Genomic DNA, 21,348 nt, shown 5'->3' with positions numbered 1-21,348 from the left:
CCGGAAAAAACACCCCTACCATTCCGTACACGGCGAGAGTAGAGCTCTGGGACGAGTGGAAATCGGTCAAGGGTCGCGTTCTCAGGATCTATTAGGCTAGGGATGCAAGAACTACTCGAGAGAAAGCTTCCTTGTGGTTATTGGAGCCTGGCGAGTGTCTGGTTTGGTAACCAGGGCTCGAAATCAAGGAATAAACATGGTGGTCTTCGGTTTTCTCGCTTTCGATCTCGACTACGTTCGACCGAATGAATTAGACTAGATTCGCTCGAAGATCAGGAATGATTAGTAGACTGATGTTTATGCTGTTGAAGTCCGGGTTGGAGAAACAATTGCGGGCATTAAAACGAGCCTGACAGTCCGACAGTGAAGAATGTAATGCTCTTTCTTGCCTACTTTCTAAATCTTATATACTAAAACCGAAGAAAGGAAGAAGGGGCATGGGATGACGAACCTAGGTGAACTCTACCCTTGTTGACAAAATGAGCAAGGGGGTTGTCATCTAGGCGACTAAGATGAGCCAGAATATACATTGATAGGGAGCTTGGTCATCCAACAATGCGTTTGTGGGGAATTTTAACGCACTTGACATAGAAAACTATTATAAGAAATGGATAAAGATACGAATTATTATATTTAGAGAGACAACCCTCTAGAAAGCTCCCATTTAATAAATTCTACTAATAAAAACATGACTTTCCATCAAGATAATTTGTACCCCAGTCTAATCATAACTGATTGTCTATTGGAAGGAATTGCAACGTTATAGAGATCGGAATAAATGATGGTGCCATTTTTGAAATATGCAGGCTTACTGATTCTTGCCTCGAATATGCATAGATTTTGCCTTGTTATTATTGGGATTCTCCGGGATGTGGTTGATAAATAGGATTTCTCACTTTTCTATTCAACTAATATATCTATTGTAAGAGATAAACAAACTTAATTACTGTTAGAAATGTAGAAAACAAGGCATGCCTGAAGCAGGCCATGTGCTTCTCTTTGGCGCGTCTCCCCCTCTTAAAGGAGGATCGGCCAGAATGTTTAGACAAAGAAGGACCGTACTGTCAAGGGTGCCCTCACGACCCTGGTTTTCTGTCAGGGTACAGAACTGTATTGGCTTTTGCCGTGAGCAGAGATACGCTACAGTTTTAGAAAGCAACTCGTGTCGATTTTATTTAAAAAGTCCGACTGCTATCCAGATCCTGATATCGAACTTTTTCTTGCATTACAATACTATGATTATTCCACCGCATATTCTTTCCAGCACGAGCTTCTTATTCACACACCTATTTCTCTCCCATTTACAGATGGCGCATAGATCGAGACTATCGCATTTACATACATTCCAACAGTTATATTACAAGTTGCACTATGGCCAGGGAATTTCAATTTTAATGAAAAAAAAATAAAAAAATAAAATATTTGAACCGTTCGTCTTCCGTTTTCCGCGTCTGCAAAGAAATGTAAAGAACGGTCGTCCCGTTCGGTTGAATGCGTCACTCCGGGGCCGAGCGAGGCGCATAAAACGCGGTGGTATTGATCGAGCGGGTCCGCTTTAAATAACGCACCGTCGTTCGCCGCTGCGTCGATTGTCGGCGCGTAATTTAGTAATGCGTTTTTTTGTCTGTCACGTGAACGGCGATAGCGAACGGAGTGTCGTGCCGTCCGTCGGTCATTAGTCATCGACGGCAAAGAGAGGCGGGCTGCTTCCTCGCGCCCGATCGAAAAATCGAGATAAACCCTGACAGTTTAATCAAACATTATGTTTTCATTCCGCACGCCCGCGGCGTAACTCGGCCGCGCGCGCGCGCGCCTCTGATTGCATGACCGTAATTTATCTTAAATGCTCGCTCGTGACGAGTAACACCGGCGCGAACCGCGCCGCGCCATTTGTTACCATTATCCCGTTTACCGGCCGAAAGGGAAAAGAACAGCATTTTTCTTCCACACACGACTTCCTTTTTACTTCTGCGCGCCTTTTCAAACAAATTTCAAACGACATCCGTTTCCAGTTTCCGCTTTTAATCGTGCAACTTCGGTGGCGAGAAAAGGTCAGGTTTGGGGCGAGTATTGTACAAATATTTGGAAATTATTGGAAAAGGTTATGGGACGTGTGATTCGAATGAAACAATCATTACTGGTAGAATGTACTTTTATTCGATAATACGTAAAAGGTATATGTTAGAGTTTGTTAAAACAAGTGTATGGCAAAACATACGAACACGAGCGAATTCGAGAAGACGTGCTTTTTCTATCTCTAAGCTACCGTGTTTACGGTTTACATGTATCGGTTCAAGTATTGTCCTCGTGATAATCAGTCGCGTTATACCGAATACAATACGTTTCAAAAAGACGTTACAAAGAGTACAGTGTGGTTTCATTCTTTGATATCCACCTATCCACTGCATATAAGCCTCAACAGAGTTCCGTTCTGTTCTCTAAGAGATCTGTTACTAGACTGTGACTTCACCCACAGAAGAAAGGCGAGAGCTTCTTATCTTTCTATAATAGACACCATGAGTTCGTAGAACCCATGGCCAAAACTCCAGACACATACAATCGTCACTGGAGATGATTTTTGTAACAACGGTGAGACGGTTAGGAAATCCAACAGAAATAATCAATTTCTTGCTACGTGAATATCGTATATTTAATTAAACTTGAAAAATAATGGTTTCTATCCTTGAACAACCTAGATTCGAAGATTACAATCTTGAGATTAATTCCCAAAAAAGAAATTTGACTGCTTGATTCGCTTCAAGGAATTATACCAGATCGAAGTGATAAAATATTCGCATATTTCCACAGCTAGGCGTTTTTAAAGAGCCATGAATATTTAGAACACACAGTTCATGCTTCTTTAATCCATCCGAGACATCAAAGACACTATTTCCAGCACCACGTTAGTCGCTATAAATAAATCAACCTTCTGGAATATTTGAAATCACACCAAATCTCAACATAAACAGAAGTATCGGGTTAAGATCGCCCAACTTCCTCCGTCTTTCGATAGAAGTTTTAAAAAATGTTTCCGTGGGTTATCGAGTCTCTTTCGCGAATGCGTGGCCGGGCAAATGAAGCGTCGAATCACGTTCCCGGGTATTACTCGCGAATATCGGATGTTGATCAATGATGCATACGCGGACAATTATTTTAGCAGGCGATACGGTCGAAAATTGAATCGAGGACCGAAATAAAATTTTAACAGCCGGTCGAATACACATCGTTGCAACGGGCCAAACGAAAGGAATCCCGCTAATAAACGTTCATCGATATTCAGCGGCGCATTTTTCCGCAATTATTGCGCTCGAGCGTCCCCGACGCGCGATTCGAATCGAGAATATTAAATATCCCCACGGGTTCGAGCTCTCGCATAAACATCGGTAATTAGTTTTCCTTGGGTAAAACGATTTTATCGCGATTTTGGAGCTCGCCCCGTCGGCCGAATTTCCTTTCTTCGGATTCAGTTCGCTCTGGGCGGAGAATTAGCGTCGACAGTGGCGGTTTTTCATTAACGGAGACACCCCCGTCTTCTGTTCTCCCCTTTGGGAGGTGTCAGGGACGGGAAACGCTGAATTTCATCGAGAGAAATCGATCGTTTTTCGCGAAGACCGGAAACACGGAAACTTGTCCACTTTGATTACTTTTCTCGTCGCGGAGTTTGGGCTGTGAGAAACACAGGATCGTGGTCGTATTTACTTTCACGAGCTATAGTTTATTACAAGATTGTTGGGGTGTTGAATAATTCCACTTGCACACATAACTCAATATATATTTAGTTATCACACATAATACAGATATATAATAAGCATAAAAAATACAAACTGAAATAAGCACGACTACATGGCGCATACTAAGATGGCGCTGCGGTGGGACGAGCAAACCCCCTTCAAAGATTGTTGAAAATATTTCATTCTGGATAATTTTCACTGTGCAGAAATTACTCTTATTACCAGTAAAGAAATCTCTGATTATTTTTCATTTCACGTACAAGGATATTGATTTCTGACGAGGAATAATTTTTCATCCGACAGATTTCATTGTCATCGTGATTGAAAAATCTGCCCCCGTACGTGGAATTAATACAATTTTAGGTTTAAATCTGTTACGATCGTGGTTTTGATCAGGAGAATCTGGAGGTGGAGGCGTCTTCGTTTTAAATACGCGAAATTACGGTTCGTTATCGCGAGGAATTGGGGGAAAAATCGACGATATCCAAGCACCGGCGACAATGGCGACTCGCAATCAGTGGAACGAGTCCGTCGCTGGTCCGGCAGATTAACGACCACGATAGTTTCCGGCGGCGGAAGATCGATGGCCCACTCCTGTCCATCAAATCGGAAAAAAGACATGCAGAAAAACTGCTGGAAAATGAAAAAGAAGAGATCGAATCCAGAGAAACGGCCATAATGTTCAGTCACGCGCGACACGTGTCCGTCGTTGTCTGTTTTTCTTTTTTCTCCCTCGAGTTAACTCCTCGACGTTTTCGTCGTTTTGCTCGCCGGACGCTAAAAGCGGCTGCACGAAAGCGCCCACGTAGGTGGATTCGATCGCTGATAAGATTTCCGATGACGTTGTTGCCGCCACAGAGGGTGAAATTGCTATAATAGCAGGGCCACATGCGACTTGAACCAGTCATCGACGACAAAAAGTCCTTGGAAAGATCGAGCAAAAATACGATGAATTTTTCGTTGTCCCAAGAATTTCAATTTTAAAATGATAAAGCTCATAAAGCTTTTCGATTACGTTGTTGCCGCCACAGAGGGTGAAATTGCTATAATAGGAGGGCCACATGCGACTTGAACCAGTCATCGACGACAAAAAGTCCTTGGAAAGATCGAGCAAAAATACGATGAATTTTTCGTTGTCCCAAGAATTTCAATTTTAAAATGATAAAGCTCATAAAGCTTTTCGATTACGTTGTTGCCGCCACAGAGGGTGAAATTGCTATAATAGGAGGGCCACATGCGACTTGAACCAGTCATCGACGACAAAAAGTCCTTGGAAAGATCGAGCAAAAATACGATGAATTTTTCGTTGTCCCAAGAATTTCAATTTTAAAATGATAAAGCTCATAAAGCTTTTCGATTACGTTGTTGCCGCCACAGAGGGTGAAATTGCTATAATAGGAGGGCCACATGCGACTTGAACCAGTCATCGACGACAAAAAGTCCTTGGAAAGATCGAGCAAAAATACGATGAATTTTTCGTTGTCCCAAGAATTTCAATTTTAAAATGATAAAGCTCATAAAGCTTTTCGATTACGTTGTTGCCGCCACAGAGGGTGAAATTGCTATAATAGGAGGGCCACATGCGACTTGAACCAGTCATCGACGACAAAAAGTTCTTGGAAAGATCGAGCAAACATACGATCAATTTTTCGTTGTCCCCAGAATTTCAATTTTAAAATGACAAAGCTCGTAAAGCTTTCCGATGACGTTGTTGTCGCCACAGAGGGTGAAATTGCTATAATAGGAGGGCCACATGCGACTTGAACCAGTCATCGACGACAAAAAGTCCTTGGAAAGATCGAGCAAAAATACGATCAATTTTTCGTTGTCCTCAGAATTTCAATTTTAAAATGATAAACCTCACAAAGCTCGTTTCTATTTTTTCTGTTTTTGTACTCGTTGCAAAAATTCACTTTTTAATATTCCTTTTTCATTATAGCCCCGGTCATATCGCAAACCTATGCAATTTTTCGGTTTCTGGTTAATAGAAGTTTAAAAATCGGAAACACCTGGGGCGATATTTTCCATCGAAAATATTTCCCTTCGCATATTTCATCACTAAAAAAAATATTTCTTCGTGGAAAAACGTATGCTCCCCAGAAATATTGATTAATAGAAGTGCTACGTATTGGGGAGTTATTAAAACCAGTATTTTATGATAAAATTCTTGGGAAACGTGCATTCCCACAGCTGGGTAATCAAACTGTAGTTTCAAATTATTATAAGTATTTCTCTTTTTTGTTCGAAGGTAAACGAAATTAATTTGCATTAGTCATCGGGGGAAAGATTCTTAAGTACCACCCACGTTTTAATTTAACAAAAAGGAGCAGTAGATTTCAAAGTTTTCGTTTGAACAGAATCGTGTAGTATTCCGAATCAACGCAAATCGATCGTCGATCGGCAAAATTAAAAGGACATCGGATTACCAGGCGGCAACTGTGTCCCGGCAGTCTGTTCGTTTTCACAGCTGCGATTGGTAACGAAACGAGCGCGGAGATTACCAACGGCGTGCGTTTCGATTCTGAACGGGATCGAATCGTTGCTTGGAGTGACACTCTGATTCACTTTCTTTTTTAATGAATTCGAAAATTGGAAAACCGCCCGTACGATTCATATCGACGGCAGTCAATTTCAACTGTCCGCGCGAACGAAATCGTACAAGCTACTTTTGTGGATTTAAGTCCTATCGGGTGCCAAATTTTTATAGCTCTTGTCGAATAAAAAATTGGTTATCGAAGTTTAACGTACGTGTAGAAATTTCTCTGTTCTTCAGGGTGAGATTTTTCAGAATGTTTTAAAATAATCTGGGGTGATTGAAGTTGACCACTGTGTAACACGGAAATTTCGGGGTTTCGTGTTCGACTGGTCGCGAGATACTCGAACGAAGCTCGTTGACAGGGGACGAACTCTTCGGGAACGCGATATCTCGCGACAAAGCGTTTGATATTCGTGGAAAAAAAAATTCCACGCGTTACATGCTTCGAGGACCGACACTGGAATCGCTCGTCGAGCCCTCCTATAATCCGATACTCGAACAATTTGGCGATTCAAGTGTTCGATAAATGTAATTTAAATACCATTTGCCGAGCATTCAACTGGTCGAATGGCTCCACTCATATTTTACGATTAATTTGTACACAATTCGATTGATTTAATCTACGAGGACCAGCCCTCTCGCTGGCGAACAAAAACAATCGCAAAAAGTATGCGAACTATTCGATCGAAAACTGAAGAATTTGTTGCAAACGAATTAGTGGAATTCAAAGACGATCGTTGAAAAACAATATTGCAATAATTTACAATTTCTATATTGCCTACAAAAAATGATCCACCGTTCAACGATCCAGAATAACGGAGAGAGCGTGGTTTTTCTCGGCTGAAACAACGTTTTCTTTTTTTTTCCTAAAACGAAAAATCATCCGTAACATGATCAAGCCGTGAAAAATTCGCGCATCGGGTCTGCTCGCGTTCGCGCGCGCGATAAATAAGCGAACAAGCCAGACGCTTGTTTTTCTTGGCTGCTCGTTAAAAACGTGAGCACCCTTGATAATTAAACTGTTGCTTTGCGCGCGGAGCTAATTAGCGACGCGGCACAAATAGAGTCGAACAAAAAGTACCGCCGCCTTCGAGAATGTCCGATACCAGTCCTCCTCGCGCACTCGTAAACTATCATAATTCCTATTCCATTTTTTCATATTCCTGTTACCATTGTTCGCTGCTTCCAAAATTAACGTTACGATTTTTATTCATTCGAGGACTTTGGTCGGCAAATAAAACCAAATGCACCAAGCAGAGGGAAACTAAACGTCCTGAACTAGCATAATTCTTATTCCAGTTTCTCTGTTATTTATTCTACGGCTTTGTTTAAGAAATAAAGTCCAATATACCACGCAGAGTGAATTTAATCGTTGAATACTTTGAAAATACGTTGAATAAATGAAAATTAACGTAATCATGTGGTCGATATACTGGGTGTTCGGCTGATTCGTGATTCTAGAGGCCAAAATAAGACAAAAATGAAGAATATCAATTTCGTGACTGAGGCTTCATTAAAAAGTTATTAAAAAAATTTCAAATCATTCTGAAAAAATTATTTTTGGTTGCAGGAGGCGATTACAATCATTTTTGGTTATTACATGTACCCCCGAAATCCTACTCACTTTCGAGAAAAAAATTCGAGTAGGTATTGAAATATTTAGACGAAATTAAAAAATTTCGAGTCACACTAAAAAAATTATATTTAGTTGCAGGGGTGAATTACAATCATTTTTGGTCATTAGACATAGTCCCGAAATCCTGTCCACTTTCGAGAAAAAAATTCGAGTAGGTATTGAAATTTTTAGACGAAATTAAAAAATTTCGAATCATACTAAAAAAATTATATTTAGTTGCAGGGGTCAATTACAATGAATTTTGGTCATTAGACATAGTCCCGAAATCCTACCCACTTTCGGGGAAAAAATTCGAAAAGTTGTGAAATTTTTCGATGAAATTAAAAAATCTCAAATCGTTCTAGAAAAATTATTTTCGTTTACAGGGGTCAATTACAATTATGTTTGGTCAATACACACACCCTCGAAATCCTATGCACTTTCGAGAAAAAAATTCCTGATTGAAAATATAGATGTGAACCCATATATGGTTTCTCGAAATTTCATGTTTAAGTTTAAAAAATCATAATTTCTGAACGGATTGAAGGAATTTAAAGTTTCAACAAGCAATCAACGCGTATTTTAGTGAAGAATATGTTGAAATTCTGAGAATCTTGGAAAATTTATTCCTCAAGCCCGTAAATTGAGAAATACCCTATATAAAAGTGGTCCAATTTTCACACGACCATAACTCCTATAATAGTGAATATATTTCAATGAAATTTATTTCCGAAGTAGAGCTCATGGATACCCACAAAAAAGTATTAGACAAAATTCCCGTACAATGTCAAACAAATGTATTAAAAATCAAAAACGAATTCTTATGAAAAATCGACAGGGGGTAGGTGCCTAAATTTTTCGGCGAAAATGAAAAATTTCAAATCATTCTGAAAAAATTATTTTTAGTTGAGGGGGTTAATTACAATCATTTTTGGTGAATAGACATACCCTCGAAATCCTACCCACATTCAAGAAAAAAATTCGAGTAGATGTGAAATTCTTCGACAAAATTAAAAGTTTTCGAATCATTCTAAAAAAATTATATTTAGTTGCAGGGGTCAATTACAATCATTTTTGGTCATTACACGTACCCCCAAAATCCTACTCACTTTCGAGAAAAAAATTCGAGTAGGTATTGAAATTTGTCGACAAAATTAAAAAATTTCTAATCGTTTTGAAAAAATTATTCTTAGTTGAGGGGGTCAATTACAATCATTTTTGGTCATTAGACATAGTTCTGAAATCCTATCCACTTTCTAGAAAAAAATTCAGTACGGGCGGAACTTTAAATATTAATAACTTTTTAACGAAGCCTCCATCAACAAATTAGTATTCTTGATTTTCGTCTTATTTTGGCCTCTAGAATCTCCCGTTAAATTTTTTCCAGGGGTTGTCGAACACCCTGTATAAGTTTGTCGAGTTTGAATTCTTTCGAAAAGTTTGCAAACCGCTGACCCACGCTCCGGAGGGTCGGCGATCGCTGATGCGAGAGGATAGACGGCAATTATTGCTCGCAGGGCTCGCGGTCGTTGTTGCCAAGTTTGACAAAGTTTGCATCGCGCGAATCCGGGACCGGATGTGGGCTCTAGGGCCGCGGAGGGCTCGTTCGAGACGAAGAGTCGCAGCGGGAGCGGTGTTTCGCGTCGGAGTTTCTCCGCGTTGCTCAACATCCATGTTGGGGCAACTCGACTGCCGCGTCACGACAGACTTCGCGCAGTACTGATGCATAATATTATTCCTGCGTATCGAGGAACAGTTCACGAACCAACCGCAGAACAGCCCCAAACCTCGAGAAACACGCCTGAAAATCCTTGTCTCGAGAAAAAACCACACAATTTCTATTTCCATCGACTTGGAATTATTACCCAGGCGCGAGAATATTTTATTTCACAGAAACATTTCATTAGAAACTGAAACATTTCGATTCTTAGAACTCGCGCCGACCTTAAATAAAGTTAATATTGTATGAAACGTATGTAGGTCGCCCAGGAGCCATTAATCTTGAAATACCACGAATATTATTAACCTTGTTGGGATAGGTTGTTGTAGGAACTACATTTCTTGTGGGGTGACAAATCTTTCTTTATTTTTGATGTTTTCGGTTAGAGCGCGCAAAACCAAGTGTAGTTATTTCTCGCTCGTCTCCGTGTCGACCCCTCGGTTGCACTGGCAAAATTGTTAAACAACCCTGATTGGTTAACCCCACGCGTTGGGCCTTTCCAATCAGGGCCGTTTATTTTTCCCAAATCACCGCCTATTTCTTACGCCCACGGCGTGCTTGTTTTCGAAACGGCGTGGTGATTGAGGGGGACGACGTTGCGCCCTCACTGCAAGATTTCCTTCGGACCACCCGCGCTGGGCCCACTTGGCGAAACTCCGATGGGTAAGCGTCGAGTGTCCTCTGGAAATCCCTAATTTACGACGGTCTCTATTTGCTGTTGAGGGACTTAGGAAAAGAATTTACTAAACGCATTCGATACGCGAGTCTGGAAAATATCTTCCTCAAAAACAGCTTCGACGAACGAGAGTCGTAAATTACGTGGGCCGTTTGCACGAGAGAAAAACTTTCCCATGTGCGCACGACCGGTCGCTACAACCTCAACGCTGTGAACAGATTTCATGAAAATTGTAACGAATGAAATAAAACTCCCGTAATGGATTCAAACTCGATTTTACGGAAAACGGTGTGCGCCCCTCCCTCCGTATGAAAAGACGTTATTCTGCGTACTCGCTTCAATTATACCATTTAGCCCCGGAAACGGTTACCAGAACGAAGAAACTCGAATATATAATATTCCCTGGTTTTTTTAAATAAATGGAAACAAGCAAAGTTGCTACTTTTGTTCCGTTTTCTCTTTGTTAATAAAGCAGACTTGCCTCCTGCATTAATTTATTTCGTTTCGTAATTATTGAAAATATTTTCGCTTTGCTACACTAATTTTCGCGGTTGCGTTCCATTCTTATTTCGCTCGCGCCGCTAATCGTTTCGTTCCTCTTTCGCTGACGCCCCGAAAATCTCGCTCCGGCGAGCATGTATAATGGGTTAGGTCTGTCGAGTGGTATAAGCAAGTAGCACGAGGCGTGATATACTCAGACAGAGTGGGACGCTTTGCTCCGCCGAGAGTTGTTTATCCAGCTTGGATATCGCGACGTCGGGCCTCGCGAAATCGCCAGACAGTCGTCGAGTTTCCACGGGGGTGCGTCCTCTGCCACGAAACAATGTCCACAGCCCCCCACTGGGAGAGTTTGTTCGCGAAGAAGCGTCTCGTGGTCTCCGTTCAACGACGACGCGATTAAAGTCTCTAAGAAAGAGCAGATCGCGGCTGATTATTTTATTTCCGACGAAACAACATCGAAAACAACGGTATTCCAGGCAATAAAACGCCGGAATATTGGTAGAAATGGCCGACGTGTTATAAAATATTTAATGGAAGGTCCCGGAACGATGAAAATTTATTTCGTTTTTTTCCCCAGCCCGAACACATATTTGTTCGTTACGCGAGCGTAAAACAATTTCCTTCGCGATGTGTATTTCAATTATAAAAACATTCGGTGGAAAGAGTCTATTTTCCTTCAAATCGTACCGAGTTTTTTTATTTAAACAAAACAATTCACGGTGAATATATTTAAAAATAATAATTGGATTCTCGAACGGTGCTGGGCGCCAAAATGATGGACGCTCAGGATATAACGCTGGCAGCTATATCAATCAACGTTATTTTGTTTGTATGGTAAAGTACACGTGCGAAATTTCGGTTTGGAGCTTGGAAAATTCCTCGACGACGGAGACTCGTATTTCTCGTGTATCGCAACGTTCGATTATTCGTGTCTTCGTATTATCCAGTTATTAGACTTAATATTCCACGTAGCCAGGGATCCCCGGATCCGCCATTGTGCAGAAGTAGGTTAAAATCGAAGGCGGACAGGTTGAGTGCTTCCCTTGTAAGCTTCCTCGTCCATCAGCATTTAAGGATCTTATTTCGCGAACAACGAACTTTGTGCGTTCGTTGGCATAAACCAGGTCGTAAAGAAATCCTAATAGATTCAGAAACGGGGCTGCCTCTCTTAAAACCTTCAAAAAGGCTCGTGAAGATGTAACAAAAAGTTTTGGAGGAAGGAACGTGCGTCAGGGACGAGGGCTCTGCAACGAAACGCCTTCCAGTTCGCAGTAATCCGAGGGAAAGTATAGTTCGACTACTTCAATAAGATCCCTAGGCTCGTTTCGTGGCGTTACTTCGTTCAGAAAGTAACGGATGACTACAGGGCAGTCTAATCGCCTAATCTCTGCTAGCAGATGTCTAGAGGATGCAAATAACTGTGAAAATATTCCAGAAAGTAATTCGAGTAGATATTGAAATTTTTAGACGAAATTAAAAAATTTCGAATCATACTAAAAAAATTATATATAGATGCAGGGGTCAATTACAATCAATTTTGGTCATTACACATAGTCCCGAAATCCTACTCACTTTCGAGAAAAAAATTCGAGTAGGTATTGAAATTTTTAGATGAAATTAAAAAATTTCGAATCATACTAAGAAAATTATATTTAGTTGCGGGGGTTAATTACAAGCATTTTTGGTGAATACACATACCCCTGAATTCCTACCCACTTTCGAGAAAAAAATTCGAATAGATGTGAAATTCTTCGACAAAATTAAAAGTTTCCCAATCATTCTAAAAAAATTATATTTAGTTGCAGCGGTGAATTACAATCATTTTTGGTCATTAGACATAGTCCCGAATTCCTATCCACTTTTGAGAAAAAAATTCGAGTAGATGTGAAATTCTTCGACAAAATTAAAAGTTTTCGAATCATAATAAAAAAATTATATTTATTTGCAGGGGTGAATTACAAGCATTTTTGGTGAATAGACATACCCCTGAAATCCTACCCACTTTATAGAAAAAAATTCAATTCGGGCGGAACTTTAAAAGTTAATAACTTTTTAACGAACCCTCCATCGACAAATTAGTATTCTTCATTTTCGTCTTATTTTAGCCTCTAATCGCCTAATCTCTGCTAGCAGTTGTCTCGAGGATGCAAATAACTGTGAAAATATTCTAGAAAGTAATTCGTTCCACTTGTGTTTGCATCCAAGAGAAAGAAGGAAGACTTCGTAATAAAATACGGATAAATTAATGTGAAAAATACGACGTAACGTTTGCTAATTAGCCAGCCTGTAGGCCTAAAGGATGATTTAATCGGCCAGTCTTATCCCCGTTATCCTATTTCCAACGCTCGGGCCAGTATCTCCGGGATCTTGTTAAACTTGTTGAGCTATAGAGTCGGACGGTCCGTCTTTAATTAATTCCGTCAGAATGGCGGGGGTTTGTGCACGCGATACGACGCGGAGCGTCCCGATGAAACAATGCCTCGAAAGACAACATCTCCGCTACCGTCCGTAGCATTCGCGATACTCAACGACGCAACGAAGAACGGGCTTACCTTCCACTCGTAATTGCAGCTATTTCATCATTTCATCGTCCTTTCGCCCTTCTAATTGTCTCCGTTCTCTCGTCCCGACGTCTTCGAGGACATCAACCGGGACTTTGGAGCACCCCCACCCACCACCCCCCAGCCTCGTTCCAAACCGTTATTCAACCGATCGTTGTTTAACGCCCGGCGCCATTATCGCGCGTCGAGGAATTCGCGCTCGAACACGCTGCAGAACATTCCGCGCTGGAAAAGTATCGCACGTAATAAAACAAAAATTGTACACCCGCGTGTAATTAAACTCGCGGGTCGAACGATCGAACGTATCGAGTGGTGGGATTGTTTTTATATTTTTATTTCACCCGTCGATTTATAGCGTATCCGAGCCACGCTGAAAGTATCGACTAGGAAATTCGCGAAAATTAGATACATTGTTTTTTTTTTTGGTGCAATGAAGCTTTGTGTGATCGAATTACAGCCAGGTATGGTTTTGAATTTTGTTAAATTGTTTGGTATCGTTGATCTGTTAATGTCTGGCCATTATTCGTTATTTCTACTTAACTCGGTGTTAGGCTTTGCAACAAAATTTTGACGGTATATTTTACGTTCTTAAGTAGTAAAATTATAGTTAATCCTTATGTACATTCGCGTAGAAGATATTTAATGCCAATATGGCTTAGAAACTTCGATGCAAGTAGAAATAACGACCGATGGTCAGGCACGGTATTTAAAAAATACTTTCTCTCGGAGAACGGAGCCTCGTTGGAACAAATTTTCGTCGTGTTTTTTAAACAAGGAGTCATTGTAAATGTTACTAACAATTACACGAGAATCTGGGGTTAGTAATTTTCGAATTTTTGACTGTTTTGGTTAATTTCCCAAGCAATTTCCGGCCCCAGCGTCTCAGTTTTCGCAATTTCGTGTTTTCGCGAACTTCTTGCTCGAAAGCAACTCCTTTCCTCGACTCTCGACTCCGGTACCGCGCGCCCCGGGTGTTTGACCGCTCGAGGATTTCCTCCGCGTAACTTGAGCACGAAACCTCAGCATTAGCGCGACTCGCGAGAAACGCCGGCCCCGTGAATCTTCCCGTTTACGGAACTGGAGCTTCTTAGCCCACCCTCCGCGAGTCGAGGGTCTCTCGGGGTGTCGAAAAATGTGGGAATCCGTGTGTTCCGTGGCCTCGCGCACGCCAAGATCGCCTAATTTCCACCCCGGGGAGTTTAAGAACGTTCGAAACTAGAACAACAAATTTTATACTTCCAGAACAATTATCACTAGATGAGAAATTTTGATTCTTGAGAAACTAGAAAATGCACTTGATATGCAAAAATTTGCAGAGATAACTCTTTACAAAGCTTCATTAATTCTATTAACACTAAACCTATCGAATGTTTGAACACTTTATATTTGAACTGAACAAAATTTGGTATCAAGTTCTGCTTAGCTTCCCTTATCAATAGGAAATATATAGCAAAGATTCAGTTTCCACTGCTTTAGAACAGTCTCACAACGCCTATTAAAATAGTAAAACTTTAGAAGCGTGCAGTTCCGAAACTACTAGTGTTTTATTAATTATTAAGCCACCATGGGAAGCGGTAAACCTTCCCCTTTAAAATGGCTTTTGGTTTTTGACGAGCCGACTTTTCGTTTTCGAGATATCGTAATTTATATAAAAGGCAATTTCTCAATCTTTCTGTCCGTCGCGTGTACAATAGCCTATTAAAAATAGTTAAACTTTAGACGCGTGCAGTTCCGAATCTACTAGAGTTTTATTAATTATTAAGCCACCATTGGAAGCGGTAAACCTTCCCCTTTAAAATGGCTTTTGGTTTTTGGAGATCCGACTTTCCGTTTCGGAGATATCGTAATTTATGTAAATGGTAATTTTTTTATCTCTGTCTTCGTCTGACGCGTCGCGTCGGACCTCCTTGTCGCACGTGCGTGGTGCTGACCTAGCTCGCGTACGTGACTGTCGTGACCTACTTCCGCGTAGTATTTCCAAGAATTTACTACGCACTGTTTACTATTGTCGCGCGCGAGATCAATGGACTCGCGCGAGCGCAACTACGAAACGTAAACAAACCCTATCTCCCAAACTAGCCACCGCAGCGACTCGAAACTAAAATCGCTATATCTCCGGAACTAATCACGTTATCGACTTGCACAAACGCTCATTTTAAAGGGCATTTCATCCCCTATCAGATGCCCATATGAAATATTATTTTTTATGCTGCCTTTTATGTTTAATTTAACATTTACTTTGACTCTACGTACCCAAAGTCGTTTCTGCAACTCCTATTGATTAAACGACTGGTATACGGTACAACTGGACCATAAATTGTTTATTAATTAATTTAAATACATGATTTTTGCATAATTACTAGCCAGCACTTTTTCTTAAATAGTTGTTTTCTCTAGAACTGACTACGGTATCGACTTGGAACAAAATTCGTTTTCAAGGGCCTTTTATCTTCTATTCGATGAAAATTAAAAAATTGTTTAACATGAAAGAGAAGGATATCTTACGAATAAACATGAAAACACAACAACAAAAATTAGAATTACGTTGCCTCGTGAAAGAGAAAAAGAAATACTGGTCGTTTGACCGGTCATGGTTGTTTCTTGAGTTCAGAACAAATTATTTTTTTAGAAGCGTGCTCTCGTGAGATGATCTTTCAATTCTAATTATATAGTGTAATAATCAGTTTCGAGGGCATATTATTAATATAAATGAATGCTCGTAGGAAAGAATGATACAGATTTTGTTCTTCGTGAACATCGAGCGAGATCTCGTGACATTGCACGTTACGTTTACCTTGTCTTGGCGTATCACGAATATTAATTAGAACGAGAGAAACATCGGGAACGTCGTCGTAACGTCGCGACGAGGTTGTTCGGGACGTCGTCGACGTTGTTCGTTAGGAGAATACCTCCGACGGTCTGGTCCTACCATAATTTTCATTGATCTTTACGGAGATGGCGGAACACGGCCACGGCGTAAGTCAGCTCTTTCGCGAGGCAAACGACGCGTAACCCCCCGCGTTATTGTATCAAGTTACACCTCCGCGGCCGTAAAGCGTGCCGTAGCGAGTGCAACGGCAATTGTTAGAACATAGCACACGCCGGAGAACACACGGCCGACGGTGTAAGGGAGCGTACCACGAACATTCGGGACCGTAGTAAAAGTTTGTGGTAAATGTTATTGCAGTCTAGCCGCGGCGGTACGCTCTTTCGAGTAACTCTAAGCGTATAAACATTACCACAATCTGTTACCGCAATCGAGCGCTAACCATAGGGGAACCAGAAGTCACGGTCAAGTCGAGGAGACGCTCCAGGTGCATCCGGTGGAAATAAAAGTCGCTCGAGACCATCGCGTACCGATGATATTTTCCCCATCGAACCGTCTTATCGCGGCTACGGTCGCACACGCTATCAGGACGCACTAGTTTCGAACCTTTTTTCAATCTGGAGAATCGTTTAAAAGACTCCTAATCGTCCTATCATATCATCCCTAACTTTATTCGACAAATGTGTGCTTGAAAGTCTGAAAGGTCGATTTCACATTTGTTCGTTGTAATATTCTAACCCTTTGCACTCGACTGTCTCCTCTGAAGGGACATCCAGCAAAGAATTTCGATGTACCCTCTGAGGGAAAACAACGATATTATTGTTTTAAAGTGATTATTTAGGACAAAATCTATTTCGTAAGAAAGTGTGTTTGATTTAGTAATAGGTGGTCGAGGAAATGAAGTTCTACAACGATCTTTGATTTATTTACAACCTACGATATTGTTTCAAGAAAATTATTGACGAAATAATTCGAACAGAAGTCAGCTGTGACTCGTTTAAAAAATGGAATGTCGAGGGTGGTGGATTGTTTAGATCAGCCGCGTTCATCAAAGGGAAAATTTGGCGTGTTTTTTTACCGGGTTACCGTGTTTCTTTGGAGCATCGAGCCATCGTTTTCCCCCAAACGAGCGTAAACGCGGAGAATTTCCGCGTAAACCGGAACATCGGTCTATCGTTTCGGGATTTACGACACGGTCGAACGCATACGCGTGTGTACCGAAACGGGCAGCCGAGTCGCCATCAGCAGTTCAGGGCTATATGAAACCCTGACGTGGCTGCCAGGGTTGTAATTGTCGCCCTTTGTCCGTCATACGAGCTCACAGACCCCCGCGATGGCGGCGAACCACAAGCTTTCCGGTCCTCGCTGAACTGCGCCCTGCATTATCGCATCAGGTGCTTAATCCTTGGTTTATCATCCACCGATTACGGGACCGTAAAACGTCACTTTCCCGTGATTACCGTTTGCTTGCCTTTCCCTGTTCTTACGCCGCGAATTATGGCCCTCGACACTACCCGTTTAGGGCTAATAACGCACGCGACATCGTTAATGAACTATCCTAGCTACTCTCGTTCCTCCACCTTTTGAATTCTATAATTAATTCTTTCTATTTTTCAGATTTCGTTGACACTGTTGGAACGATGGTCCACAATTATATCTATCGTTAACAGGCCATATTTATATTAACACATTGACTGCCATGTCGTCCATACATGGGTGACAGGATTTTTTACTATGTAACCAAAACAATTAATTTTCAGGTCGAAATGTAAAATGAAGTAAATTTGAATAGTACTCATGAATTTTAGTTAGCTCCCGAAAATAAATACTGGTATCAGTTTTAATTTATGTACTTTGCAATTGTCTAAAATCAATGTTTTTTGTCTCATAAAAAATTGAACGGTTTTGGTTTGGCAGTCAACGTGTTAATAGAATGAATGAAATGGGAGCTTCGTAAATACAATAATTCGTATTCTACTTTATTTCTGATATTTTTGCATATAGAATGCATTCTGTAGTTTTTCGAGAATTAAAATTTCCCCTGAATATGAAGTATGCCTCGTTTTTGGAATTGTTTTGGACGTAACCAGGATCGAGTCGACGATTTTCTGTACCGCGTTTCCGTTCGCGTTGTTATAACTAATAGATTGGATAGTGGGCGGCCCAGTCGCGACACCCCAGTCGGACAATTTCTTTCCTCGCGGCTTTTGTTTCCCCTTTGCCTCGGTTCTCGAGCGTTCCGCCATTTAAGCGGTTCTTTGTGGCCGAGGGGCTCGAGCAGTCGAGCCGCTGAAGAGCGGTTTCCTGCTGCGCTCGGTATTTTCCCCGGGAATCGAGAGGAATTTCCTGGTCCACGGCGATTCCTTCGAACGGGTCTCTCGTATCGCGGTCGAAATTGCAACGGTGGTGAGTTACGTGTTCGTAACGGGGGAGCCTCGCCCGTGGAAACGTAAGCAACCACCGAGACGCGAGACCCGCGTTTTTCAACCGTGTTCTACACATAAATACGTCGATGGAAGCCGTCTACCAAATGTTGCAGGTGTTATGAAAACCCGTAAACCTGTCAAAGTTCAACGATCGATATTAGAACCACTGTTCGAACGATTTCCTAGCTGTTGAACTTCTTGGGCGAGATACACTGTTCTGAGACTATGCGCATTCTACAGTTAGTGGGTATGCTGAAGGAGCTCTTTTCTAGATTCTCTATGGTTTTAATACTGAAACGAACTGTTTACGATGATAATCTTCACTTTTAACATTACATGTGGGAGAAGTCAATATCCTCGTTACCTTAGGATATTTTAGACGATGGAGAGACTCGGGAGGATAGAGTTCTAGAATTTTTGGAGAAGAAAGTAGGGTGAAAGTGACAGTCGAGGTCGATGCAAGGGGTGACGAGTGCCTAGGTTGCAAAACATGCTGCTATTTTCTAAATTTGGAAAGGTTCCCAGTGGCCAAATGTATACTAACCTTATACAAATTATACCATGGATCTTGGGGTTGGAATACGTAGCGACTGAACGCTGGTCTCCGCAGCAAATATAGCAAGAAAAGTTTAAATTCCCACGAAAGATGGCGTCAGTCGTTGACCAAAGTTCTCGAGGGGGATTGTGTAACGGGAATCACGCTTTGTGCGGACGGGCGACTTCGAAACACTTGGTCGTGGAAGGCGGTGAACCGATCGCGAAGTCTGTTCCACGAGTGGACGAGAATTTCATCCTCGATGTACCGGTGAAATTTCGCGGAAACTGTAGTCCAGACTACGGGGACACTTGCTACGGCGGTTAGCCTGCAGCTTCTATTTGCATAAACTCGGTAAGGTCAGAATATTAACCCCCCACGCGATTCGACGCGTGACTTGTTACGGTTACGTGGCTCGTTGACCACGCTTGTTTCCCTTATTTATTCGTTTAACGACACTATCGCGATCGTTAACCCGTGCACGTTCTTCGAATTAGCGTTCGTAAACAAACAAAACAACGTGGTGCCTTATTGCTGTCGCGTAGCAATGTGTTGCACACCCTTTCCCTATGATACCTTTTTCGGGAAACTTGCGACTGGAGTCTGTGTCGAAAATAAATCGAATGGAATTCGATGCTCAATCTTAACTGAATTATTTTAATTAATAGATTATCCTGCGCGTTTCTTTTATTTTTCGCGGGTCTCGCGTGGTAGAAATAAATCGAATTAAAATTCCCCGGTTCGAATAAAACTGATTATTCTCGCGAACAATGGGGTCTCGTCGAGACAGTCGCAGGTGGTCGACGGGCGTCGCGGCGGCGTGTTGCGTTCCGTGACGCGTGGAACGCGTCCCGCTGTTTTTTCGCACCGTCGAAGTTACGACAACAACGTTCGCCGGAAACCCAGCCGTTTTGGGGTTCCGTTCGGCCTGGCGATCGCCATTTCTCGTTATCGAAATCCTCTGAAAATCGTCGATCCGCGAATATCCATTTTTTGAACCGTTTCCATATTTGGCGATCGAGCGGAACGAGACGCGTCGACGTCGATTTTAATGGCTCACGTTTTCGGCCCTTCTAGCCCAGATTTTCGATCGTCGTAGCGAACTTTACGTTGCGCCTCTCTTGTTAAATTTCCGGTCGCGTCAAACGATCCTAAAATTCCCTTTGATAGCGAAACGCCGAAATGTCGTGCTTTGCGCCTTCGACGCGCTCCGGCGAGATCATTCTCGCCCGAATATTTTCGCTAACGCGCGTGAAACCGACGGAAAAATAAACGATGACGTCGGAATATCGAGAAGACGTGAATATTCAGAGCACCTCCTCCCCTCCCCCCGGTGGATTTGCGGGCGACAAAAGATCCGTCGATACGATTTGTCGCGATCGATCGTCGTGAAGTTTTCGAAGCTTTTCTCGTAAGAGAATTTTCAATTTTGTCGAAACGCGGATAACGTCCGTTTCGATTAATACATCGATTCGTTTTGTTTCCAAATGTTTTGGGAAATAATTTACGGGCAGTCCGTCGGTCCATTTAAATTCCTGTTAAGTTAATTGGAGTACCGGAACAGCTCCACGGATTCGGTCACCTATTTTCACGAATTTCGACTAGTTCGGTTCGACACACGTGATAACGGAGTAGTAAATTTCTATTCGCGGTTGCATCTATAAACAAGCTCGCGCTTAATCCATCTTGTTCCACGGTTGCCGGGAATTCGTGTTTTCATTAATTAGAAGAGCTTTGCGCGTGTGTGCGTTCGACATCGTGGCCGACATATTCTTAATTAGCACGATAAAGGAATCGAGTGCTAAAAAATTTCTGTAACTTTCTCGAACAAACGAGATGGAAGCTTACTTGTCGGTGACTGTGTGTGATAATTATCATTAGTGACGGAGCAACACGCTCTGGACATGCACATTACGATGATAAATAAGAATCAATCGAACCCCTTGACTGTACGATTTACTTAAGGACTTACTCGTTTCCGGAATTCTCGTATCGTGAGCGACTAGAAGCTGGGCCGCGAGCGAGGCCCGATGTCCGGAAGTACTCTCAGCTACGCACTCGTATCTCCCACTGTCCTCAGGCTTCGCGGAGGATATCACAACTTTCGATCTCCGCCTGCAAGCAGATAACGATTTCGTCAAATTTCAAATCGCAACGATGCTTAACTTCAGTCCCCAATCGAGACAATTGCGTAAACACTTCAACGATAAATAAGAAATA

General features: G+C 41.9%; 1 protein-coding gene across 1 annotated transcript in view; it reads right to left on the bottom strand.

Annotated features, from left to right (window-relative positions):
* Nucleotides 1-21,348, bottom strand: part of LOC122398875 (protein vein-like) — a 339,794-nt gene that overhangs the window by 75,563 nt on the left and 242,883 nt on the right. The window contains exon 3 of the mRNA XM_043399138.1: nucleotides 21,101-21,243. Within this exon, the coding sequence (XP_043255073.1) occupies nucleotides 21,101-21,243 (143 nt within the window). The remainder of the gene's footprint in view (nucleotides 1-21,100; nucleotides 21,244-21,348) is intronic.

The sequence above is a fragment of the Colletes gigas genome, unplaced genomic scaffold, assembly GCF_013123115.1.
Source record: "Colletes gigas isolate AHSC1104 unplaced genomic scaffold, ASM1312311v1 Colletes_gigas_Sc00002, whole genome shotgun sequence".
In the NCBI taxonomy this organism is placed as follows: Eukaryota; Metazoa; Arthropoda; class Insecta; order Hymenoptera; family Colletidae; genus Colletes; species Colletes gigas.
Note: the sequence above shows the minus strand (reverse complement) of the source record. Positions and strands in the feature narration are given on the sequence as shown.